We start from the raw sequence: 12,050 nt of genomic DNA, 5'->3' as shown, positions 1-12,050 counted from the left end.
TCGGTGAATTATCACATGACAGCTAGAGACTGAGTGTGAACGAATGTGGCCTTTCTTGTCTTTTACTAATGCTACCTCGCACACATGAGGGGGGAGGGGGTTGTTATTTCATGTGTGGCGGGGTGGCGATGGGAATGAATAAAGGCAGACAGTATGAATTATGTACATGTGTATATATGTATATGTCTGTGTGTGTATATGTATGTGTACGTTGAGATTTATAGGTATGTATATTTGCATGTGTGGACATGTGTGTATATACATGTGTATGTGGGTGGGTTGGGCCATTCTTTCATCTGTTTCCTTGCGCTACCTCACTAACACATGAGACAGCGACAAAGCAAAATAAATAAATAAATAAATAAATATATACGCCCATACACAAACATACACATATACATACACATACACAGACATATACATATATACACATGTACATATACTTGCTTGCTTTCAGCCTATCCTGGTGGTACCCCACCCCACAGGAAACAGAATCACTACCCTCTGCTTCAGCAAGGTGGCCCCAGGAAAACAAACAAATAATAAACATAAATATGGAGTAAAACACTTAAAGAAAACTCTTACCATCAGCTGCGATGAGCACTGAGACGTTTTTAATTAAATCTGTGATATCATCAATGGTAACATGGTTGTAAAAGTCTATTTCCTTCACTTCTACATTTGCCTTTAACAAATCCAAATTTCTTTTGATGTTGCTATTAACAAGCTCCAATATCTCACCACGATCAACATCTGGAAGGAGGAAATATTAAAACCATGGTCAACAAATAAAAATCAAAATAGCTATAGAATAGCTTTTAAGATTTTTTTCATAAATATTCACCATTTCCTGCATTAGCAAAGTAGTGTTAAGAACAGAGGACTGAGCCTAATAGGAAAAATCCTCATTTGGCCCCTTCTCTGTTCCTTCTTTTGGAAAAGCAAAAAACTGGAGGGGAGGATTTCCAGCCCCCTGCTCCTTCCCCTTTTAGCTGCCTTTTATGACATGCAGGGAATACATAGGAAGTATTCTTTCTCCCCTATCCCCAGGGATAAGCTTTTAAGATACATTCTATAATCTAATTATCTGCAATTTCATTTTCTTAAAATATTTCAGTACCATTTTATAATCAACGAGATCTAAGGAAAATTCACGAATACAAACAACTCTCCCTCCAGTACAATGATCAATTTTGTTTTACCTAAGAAGTTTACAAGGGTAATTACCTACCAATACAAGAACAGAAGAGAGCTACTTTCAAGTGACTCCATTTCCTGAACTTTCTTTAGCATCAAGAAGCTCTTTATTCATCTGAATACAACTGGCATTGCAGTTCCGTCACTTACTTTATTCCTTCCACTAAAGTGGTACTTCTTTCCATCCTTTCAAACAAACCTCTTGCCTAGCTTCTTACATGACCTCTGGTTCTTCTGCTGTTGCTTCTTACAAAGATCAGTTCCCTGTTAGTGCCATCCAGATGATTTAGGAACTAAAGACTGATCAGATCACCCCAAACTCTTTTCTCCTCCATGGTAACCAAATCTGTAACCATAAGCCTTTCATACCAGCTCATCTTTTACTTCTAGAAATTTCTTAGATGCCTTTCCATAGGTTTTCTAAATTAAATATTTGTGCTTCTTTAAGTGCAATGGCCAGATCTAAAAAGCATATTTCAGTTTTGGTCAAATGTATGTTGTGAATAGTTTACCAAAAATTTCCTTATACTTGTACATGAACAATTCTGATATTTGCCAGAAGACAGTTTGTCCCCATAAAAATCTTCATGATAATGAATCTGGCAAGAAGATAGGTACATCATGAGATTTCTGCCCATTGGATAATACTCACACAAAGACCTTGCAATGCATCCTGTCCAAATGACTTTGCACTTACTTTGAATTCTATAAACCTTTTATCAGACCACTGTGGAGTTCTTCTATGTCCCCCTGTATGATGATGCGGTTCATCATGACCTTGGCATCATAAAAAAAATATTCAGCTAAAAGCCAATCCATCAGGCATGTCATTTACATACACCAAATGGGCCCATCACTGGTGACTCCAGCCCATTTCAAAAATGCTCCTTGAACCCTGTGTCCTTTGCTCCCTTCCACAGATGTAATCTTATATCCACTAAAAAAGTATCCCTTATTTCTGCCTGTAGATCCAACTTCATACCCAATATCAGATGTGGTACACTGTTTAAACTTTAAGGCAGTCCAGAAACACACAGTTCTGCAACAAGGTGCTTTTAAACATTTAATGCCAATAATGAGAAAAAAAATTATATAGGCCCTGAATGATGTTGAGAACAATGAACATGAGGTTGGGCTCATTGGTGACTCTATAATCCAAAGACATTTAGAGGAATTCTGTACCAGAAACCCTTCACATTATAACCATTTTGACCAAGTGCCATGAGCCAGGGTAGATGATGTTATGACGCTGTAGAGGAGGTTTGTGTGGTAGCAAAATATCACCATCTCTCAATCTTATGAAACAGAACTAATAACATTACGATTTCAGGAGTGCCTTCTTTAATAAAGAGGATAGCCTCAATTATAGACTAAAGATCCTTTGTTCACAGGAGAAACTTGAATTTGTAGACCAGTGGCAGCATTTCTACATGCATTCTGATATGTTTATGATGGGCAGACAACACGTGAAAGAACTAGGAGCTATACATTCTGGGAGGCTCCTAAGTAAGTCTAGATGTGGATTTTAGTATAAAAATGCAGCCTGTGTAGCAAACCCAACCCCTTCCACAAGAACTTTTTTAAACAAGCCTCAGTCTCATAAAAAAAATTCACATTAATACTAAGAGTATGTTAACAAAATTTTAAAGACAACAACATTAGAAAGAAATTATATAATCATTATTTCTGAATCTCGGTTAGATACCAAATATAGAGGTATGCTTACCAAATACACAATTTCAGGGTACATTGTGTTTAATAATGATAAGGGAAATAAAGTAGGTAGTGTTGTCTTGCTATTTGTTACATCTCATCTAAATCCTGTAATGAAAATGTCTTAGCCACTGATAATGTGAACTTCATTTTTAAGGAATTAAAGATGAGATTCATTAAAAGTAATAGTTGGACTAGTTTAAAAGCCCCTACAGTTACACCAAAGGCAGATGAGGATTTTATGATTAGTTAGCTGAAATTTATAATGAACACAATTTTATCATAGTAAGGAAATCTAACATGAAAATTTCAAATTGCAGATAATCCTTTTCCAGCAGCTCCGGATGCAGACTCTACCTAAATTTGTTTGATACCTCCCAAATCCAGTTAGTTAAGAAACCTACTCGTGATGAAAATATATCGAATTCAGTTCAGACTACAAATGAGGACCTCCTTAATAATGCTACATGTGATCACCAACAAATTACTTTTGAGGTTACTTTTAACACTGCATATAATGGTGGTCAATATGACAGTCACAAAAATATACCAGATTCTAAATTCTCAAATTTGAATGATCTTCACACTTCTTTTGATAGGCATATCTGGGGTGATATGTCTAATGAAAACTATGTGAATGTAGTTCGGAAAAGATTCAGTAAAACTTTCAAAACAGTGAGGAAACATACTTGCAATTATATTGTTGACAGTCTTTTAACAAAATGAAGCCAAGGTGGTAGAATGATGAAATAAAGAAGTACCTGTTAACTAAGAAAGATCTCATAAGACACTCAAATAATAACCAAAATGATGAAGGAAATCATATAGAGGGAGAATGATGAAATAAAGAAGTACCTGTTAACTAAGGAAGATCTCATAAGACACTCAAATAATAACCAAAATGATGAAGGAAATCATATAGAGGGAGTTTTATAGTCACTTAAGAAGGAAGAAAGCCATTTACCCAGTCAAATGGTCCATTAATCATGAAAAATGGTGATTTGGTTTTACACAATGAAGCCATGCCAAAAAATTATCATTTTGCACCTGTATTAAAGATTGATGACAATTCATGTCCTGTATACATTCCACTGATAAGAGAGAAGAAAATTCTGCAACACATTGACATAAAAGCTGAAGCCACACAATCAACAGTAAACACGATAAAAGTAAACAAAATGGCAGGTCCTAATAAGTTTTACCCAAAAACAATGAAAGAACCCTTGGACTACTCTTTTCAATCAGTCACTTGCTATAGGGAAAGTTCCAGAGGAAATGAAGTTGTTTGGATATTTCCATCCCATTAGCTTAACATCTGAAGCTTAAAAGTTTATGGAAACCATCAATTGAGACAAAAGTGCAAATTTCAGAAGAGCCACCACTTAGTAAACAATTCTCAGCATGGTTTTTGATGAAACTGCTTGTCTGACAAATATGCTTGATTTGTCACACGATATATTCAATACAGATAATAAAAGTTGTCCCTGAGGATAGGGGAGAAAGAATACTTTCCAAGTATTCCCTGGATTTTGTAGAAGGTGACTAAAAGGGGAGGGAGCATGGGGCTGGAAATCCTCCCCTCTCATTTTTTATTTTCCAAAAAAAGTGAGAATATTCCCTCTAAGTCCTCTGTTCTTAACGCTACCTCGCTAATGCAGGAAATGGTGAATACGTATAAAAAAAAATATAAAAGTAAAGCAGTTGATGTCACCTATCCAGATTTTCAAAAAGTATTTGATAAAGTTCCTCATCAAAGTTTACCAGCAAAGGTTTAGTTATGTGATACAAAGTTGCAATCAATGGTCAAGCCTCATAATGGTTATACATAAAAAGTGGTATACCACATGGATCAGTCTTAAAATCAATTCTCCTTCTCATACATATATCATTGGTAATGATAATCGAGTGCATTTTAAGATATCAAAATTTACAGATGATACTATGGTGGGAAATAAATCTTAAATTGAACCTGAAAGTCTGAAGCTTCAAATTGGCATATACAAACTGTTGGGACTGGGCTCATGAGGGGCAAATGATTTTCATTATCAATACATTCAAAATTTTACATATTGGTAGTAAAAATTTGTTGAACTACAAAAGGTAAATGAGGAAAGAGATTTTGACATAATAACTTCTGGTGATCTAAAGCCAAGTAAGCAGGACATAAAAGCAGTAAAATGAGAAAACAAGATTTTTGGATTCATAGGTTAGCCTTTCAAATTTGAGTCTAAGGAAATCATCCTTACTCTTTATAATTCACTGGTGCATACCCATCCTGAATATTGTGCTTAGTTTTAGTCATCTAACAAGAAAACAGACAAAATGAAAACATTACAGAGTTAATGGACCACAACAATTGTCTAACCGAGAAGCAAATCCTCTGAGAGCTGACTAAAGCATTTGAATCTATCTTGCATAGAAAAATGCAAGGTTAGAAACTGATCTAATATGGGTATTCTAAATTTTCAAATGCTTTGATTATCCTGATCTAACAAGGTACTTAAGCATAATTCATCTCTTTTTTTTTTTTTTTTTTTTTTTTTTTTAATACTTTGTCGCTGTCTCCCGCGTTTGCGAGGTAGCGCAAGGAAACAGACGAAAGAAATGGCCCAACCCCCCCCCCCATACACATGTACATACACACGTCCACACACGCAAATATACATACCTACACAGCTTTCCATGGTTTACCCCAGATGCTTCACATGCCTTGATTCACTCCACTGACAGCACGTCAACCCCTGTATACCACATCGCTCCAATTCACTCTATTCCTTGCCCTCCTTACACCCTCCTGCATGTTCAGGCCCCGATCACACAAAATCTTTTTCACTCCATCTTTCCACCTCCAATTTGGTCTCCCTCTTCTCCTCGTTCCCTCCACCTCCGACACATATATCCTCTTGGTCAATCTTTCCTCACTCATTCTCTCCATGTGCCCAAACCATTTCAAAACACCCTCTTCTGCTCTCTCAACCACGCTCTTTTTATTTCCACACATCTCTCTTACCCTTACGTTACTTACTCGATCAAACCACCTCACACCACACATTGTCCTCAAACATCTCATTTCCAGCACATCCATCCTCCTGCGCACAACTCTATCCATAGCCCACGCCTCACAACCATACAACATTGTTGGAACCACTATTCCTTCAAACATACCCATTTTTGCTTTCCGAGATAATGTTCTCGACTTCCACACATTTTTCAAGGCTCCCAAAATTTTCGCCCCCTCCCCCACCCTATGATCCACTTCCGCTTCCATGGTTCCATCCGCTGACAGATCCACTCCCAGATATCTAAAACACTTCACTTCCTCCAGTTTTTCTCCATTCAAACTCACCTCCCAATTGACTTGACCCTCAACCCTACTGTACCTAATAACCTTGCTCTTATTCACATTTACTCTTAACTTTCTTCTTCCACACACTTTACCAAACTCAGTCACCAGCTTCTGCAGTTTCTCACATGAATCAGCCACCAGCGCTGTATCATCAGCGAACAACAACTGACTCACTTCCCAAGCTCTCTCATCCCCAACAGACTTCATACTTGCCCCTCTTTCCAGGACTCTTGCATTTACCTCCCTAACAACCCCATCCATAAACAAATTAAACAACCATGGAGACATCACACACCCCTGCCGCAAACCTACATTCACTGAGAACCAATCACTTTCCTCTCTTCCTACACGTACACATGCCTTACATCCTCGATAAAAACTTTTCACTGCTTCTAACAACTTGCCTCCCACACCATATATTCTTAATACCTTCCACAGAGCATCTCTATCAACTCTATCATATGCTTTCTCCAGATCCATAAATGCTACATACAAATCCATTTGCTTTTCTAAGTATTTCTCACATACATTCTTCAAAGCAAACACCTGATCCACACATCCTCTACCACTTCTGAAACCGCACTGCTCTTCCCCAATCTGATGCTCTGTACATGCCTTCACCCTCTCAATCAATACCCTCCCATATAATTTACCAGGAATACTCAACAAACTTATACCTCTGTAATTTGAGCACTCACTCTTATCCCCTTTGCCTTTGTACAATGGCACTATGCACGCATTCCGCCAATCCCCAGGCACCTCACCATGAGTCATACATACATTAAATAACCTTACCAACCAGTCAACAATACAGTCACCCCCTTTTTTAATAAATTCCACTGCAATACCATCCAAACCTGCTGCCTTGCCGGCTTTCATCTTCCGCAAAGCTTTTACTACCTCTTCTCTGTTTACCAAATCATTTTCCCTAACCCTCTCACTTTGCACACCACCTCGACCAAAACACCCTATATCTGCCACTCTGTCATCAGACACATTCAACAAACCTTCAAAATACTCATTCCATCTCCTTCTCACATCACCACTACTTGTTATCACCTCCCCATTTACGCCCTTCACTGAAGTTCCCATTTGCTCCCTTGTCTTACGCACCCTATTTACCTCCTTCCAGAACATCTTTTTATTCTCCCTAAAATTTACTGATAGTCTCTCACCCCAACTCTCATTTGCCCTTTTTTTCACCTCTTGCACCTTTCTCTTGACCTCCTGTCTCTTTCTTTTATACTTCTCCCACTCAATTGCATTTTTTCCCTGCAAAAATCGTCCAAATGCCTCTCTCTTCTCTTTCACTAATACTCTTACTTCTTCATCCCACCACTCACTACCCTTTCTAAACAGCCCACCTCTTTTTACTTGAAGGAATAAATACAAACATGTGAGCAAAATTTTACCTCAAATTAGATGAGGTATTTTTTCCATAACAAGATTGTTAACATATGGAATAATTTACCAATTAGAGTAGCTGAAAGCAGTATCATACATACATTTAAGAAGCGACTTGAAAAATATCTCGCTTCGAGACCATGATTAACATCATCTGTACCTCTTATGTGAATAATATGCAGGTTTTTTTGCTTTGAATTCTATAAATGCTTTTTTACTTTTACTACACTAATCTGTAATTTCCAGACATTTTACATTATCATTAACAGCCTTGAAAGGACCCAGTGACCTGTTGCCATTTGAATACCTTCGCATCCATCTTGTTGTCTGCCAGAGAAGTCCATGAGATTTGTAATGCAAAGAATGTGAGTGTATCAGCTATTTTTCAACTCTGAAGGAAAAGATATTATTCATTTATCATCATATTTGATTGCCGTCTCCTGCATCAGCAAGGTAGCACAAGGAAACAGACGAGGAATGGCCCAACCTACCCACATACACATGTACATACATAAACGCCCATATATGCACATACACTTACATGTACATTTCAACGTATACATACACAGACATATACATATATACACATGTACATATTCATACATGCTGCCTTCATCCATTCCTTTCACCACCCCGCCACACATGAAATAGCATCCCCCCCCTCCAGCGAGGTAGCACTAGGAAAAGACAAAAAAGGCCACATTTGTTCACACTCAGTCTCAAGCTGTCATGTGTAATGCACCCAAACCACTCCCTTTCCACCTCCACATCCCACAGACCTTTCCATGGTTTACCCCAGACGCTTCACATGCCTTGGTTCAAAATACTGACAGCATGTCGACTCTGGTATACCACGTCGTTCCAATTCACTCTATTCCTTGCAAGCCTTTCACCCTTTTGTATGTTCAGACCTCGATCACTCAAAATCTTTTTCACTCCATCCTTCCACCCCCAATTTGGTCTCCCGCTTCTTCTTCCCTCAACCTCTGACACATATATCATGTTTGTCAATCTTTCCTCACTCATTCTCTCCATGTGACCAAACCATTTCAACACATCCTCTTCTGCTCTCTCAACCACACTCTTTTTATTACCACACATCTCTCTTACCCTTTCATTACTTACTTGATCAAACCACCTCACATCACATACTGTCCTCAAACATTTCATTTCCAACATATCCACCCTCCACCGCACAACCCTATCTACAGCCCATACCTCACAACCATATAACGTTGTTGGAACCAGTAATCCTTCAAACATTCCCATTTTTGCTCTCCGAGCTAACGTTCTTTCCTACGACACATTCTTCAACGCTCCCAGAACCTTCGTCCCCTCCCCCAACCTGTGACTCACTTCCGCTTCCATGGTTCCATCCACTGCTAAGTCCAGTTTTCCTCCACTTACCTCCCTATTAACTTGTCCCTCAACCCTACTGAACCTAATAACCTTGCTCTTATTCACATTTACTCTCACCTTTCTTCTTTCACACACTTTACCAAACTCAGTCACCAACTTCAGCAGTTTCTCACCTGAATCTGCCACCAGTGCTGTATCATCAGCAAACAACAACTGACTCACTTCCCAAGCTCTCTCATCCACAACAGACTGCATACTTGTCCCTCTCTCCAAAACTCTTGCATTCACCTCCCTAAACACACCATCCATAAACAAATTAAACAACAATGGAGACATCATGCACCCCTGTCACAAACCGGCATTTACTAGGAACCAATCGTTTTCCTCTCTTCCTACTTATACACATGCCTTACATCCTTGGTAAAGACTTTTCACTGCTTCTGACAACTTACCTCCCACACCATATACTCTTAAAACCTTCCACAAAGCATCTCTATCAACCCTATCATATGCCTTCTCCAGATCCATAAATGCTACATACAAATCCATCTGTTTTTCTAGTATTTCTCGCATACATTCTTCAAAGCAAACACCTGATCTACACATCCTCTACCACTTCTGAAACCACATTGCTCTTCCCCAGTCTGATGCTCTGTATATGCCTTTACCCTCTCAGTCAAAACCCTCCCCTGTAATTTCCCAGGAATACTAAACAAAATTTTGCCTCTGTAATTTAAACACACCTTTATCTCATCTGTCTTTGTACAATGGCACTATGCATGCATTCCACCAATCCTCAGGCACTTAACCATGATAAATACAAACACTGAATATCCTTATGAACCAATCAACAACACAGTCACCCCATTTTTTAATAAATTCCACTGCAATACCATCCAAACCTGCTGCCTTGCTGGCTTTCATCTTCTGCAAAGCTTTTACTACCTCTTCTCTGTTTACCAAACCATTCTCCCTGACCCTCTCACTTCACTCACCACCCCGACCAAAACACCCTATATCTGCCACTCTATCACCAAACACATTCAACAAACCTTCAAAATATTCACTCCATCTCCTTCTCACTTCATCACTACTTATTGATCCCCTATTTTAATTTTCTGTACTAATACGCAGCAAACTGAAGAGATTTCAGATCTGCATGATTGTCAACCATATAGCTGAAGCAGTCTTTGAATAAAAGTTCAAAACCACAAACAAAGCAACAATAAAACTGTCCCCAAATAGCTAATAGTTAGTTCAGGGCAGTTTAAACACAACACACAAACTCAAAACTGCCACTAAATGTCAACAACATTACTTCTGACCTCCTTACCACACCAGCTTTGAGATGTAACCTACTGACATCCACATGCAACCATCCTAAATCAAACTGGCTAAGAGAGGCAAGTTTTTGTTTTTGTTCTTTGTAATTTTTGCACTCCCTCTGCCTTTCTCCAGTAACATCTAGAATAGTGTTTTAAGTACACTGATCATTTTTGCATGCATATTCAGCACACATGATGAACTTTCATCAGGACCATAAACCTTGTATGGGTAAAGACCTTTTAGTATTCTGTAAATGTCTTTTCTAGATATTTCAATGTTTTCCAAAACTTCCTCATCATTCATGTCACTGGTGTTAAGGCTAAAGTGTCTTCCATTGTTAAAACACTAATGAACTTATAATTCAGTTCCTCACATATCCTTACTTCATCCTCAACAATTCTTCCCTATGGATCCCTAAGCCTTACTTGATTATAATTGACTCCTCGTGAATTTATGGAAAAGTTTGGATTTTCTACTGCCCTGTCTACATATCTTTTTTTAATGTTGGAAGTTCCAGTCATAGACAAAAGTCCAAATCAAAGCCAGGCCTTAACTGAAATACAGAGAGGACTGTGAGAAGGAAAAAGAAGAGACAGGGGAAGGTATTTACAAATTTTGGAGGAAAAGAAAGACCTGTCTATTATAGTGTTCTGGGTCATAGTTATAGGGAAAAACGTGTGTGTAGAGAGTTCCAAAGCTTAGAGGTGTAGGGAAAGAAACAATTATCTAAACAGCCTTCCCATCAGCTGCCATTGACCACACAGTAATCATGTGCTGCAGCAGCTCACCAAGTATTGCATGTCAAGTTAGTGGAGGGGGCATACAAGCAAACAATTCCTGGGAACAATAACCAAAGTAATATCAACAGAAGAGGGAAAGTGAACCAATATTGCGGCATAGAGCAAGAGGGTCAAGTTTTGAAGTTAGACTAGGAGAGTTTATAAGTCGAACTGCTTTCAACTTAACTGTGAAGTAAGGATGCAGAGCTAGAATTATTTCAGATGTGAGAGCAGTACCCCATACAAGGACGAATCAGTCCTTGTTTAAATGGAGCAACTGTTCAAAGAAAATAAATATCGATATCTAAGCATGACTCCTAATTTCTTGAGGGCAGACTTAGCTATTCCTGTAACATGTAGTTTGCAAAAAAGAATGGATGGTACTGTAAAACCACGTATGTTCACAGAGTCAAGGGGAGGAATTACAGAATAATCAAAGGAAAGACAAGATTTGAAAGAAATGGGTAGAAACTGGGTCTTGGAGGCATCAAACTTAACTAGATTTCATCTACCTCTGAGATATTCTGTACAAGTCTGATTTTATTGAAAAAGCTGTGTCAAAACAAGATGTAGATCAAGCAAGAGAAGGAGCAGCATTGAAGGACATGGATGAATGAAGTGCTGAGTCGTCAGCACATGAGTGCATTTGGCTTATTTGTGGAGAAAGGAAGTAATTGATTAAAAAGGAGAAAAAGTGTAGGGGACACGACAGAACCTTGAGGGACACCACTGTCGATGGAAAAAGGAGGGAGGCTGATCCATCAACAACTGCAGAGGTAGATTGGCCAGAGAGGAAGCTAGACATGAAAGAGTAGAGCAAGGAAAGAAAGCCAAAAGAGAGGAGCTTAGAGATGAGATACTGATGCCAAACCCAGTCAAAATCTTTTGATGTGTCATGGGCAAATACTTAAGACTCCCCAAAATCT

The 12,050-nt window shown here is 38.5% G+C and overlaps 1 protein-coding gene across 5 annotated transcripts in view; it reads right to left on the bottom strand.

Moving 5' to 3' along the window:
* Positions 1 to 12,050, bottom strand: part of LOC139751589 (methyltransferase-like protein 22) — an 88,854-nt gene that overhangs the window by 23,353 nt on the left and 53,451 nt on the right. For all 5 annotated transcript variants that reach the window (XM_071667188.1, XM_071667187.1, XM_071667189.1 and 2 more), the window contains one exon: positions 586 to 753. In XM_071667188.1, the coding sequence (XP_071523289.1) occupies positions 586 to 753 (168 nt within the window). The remainder of the gene's footprint in view (positions 1 to 585; positions 754 to 12,050) is intronic.

The sequence above is a fragment of the Panulirus ornatus genome, chromosome 11, assembly GCF_036320965.1.
Source record: "Panulirus ornatus isolate Po-2019 chromosome 11, ASM3632096v1, whole genome shotgun sequence".
In the NCBI taxonomy this organism is placed as follows: domain Eukaryota; kingdom Metazoa; phylum Arthropoda; class Malacostraca; order Decapoda; family Palinuridae; genus Panulirus; species Panulirus ornatus.
This window is presented reverse-complemented; position numbering and strand designations above follow the sequence as displayed.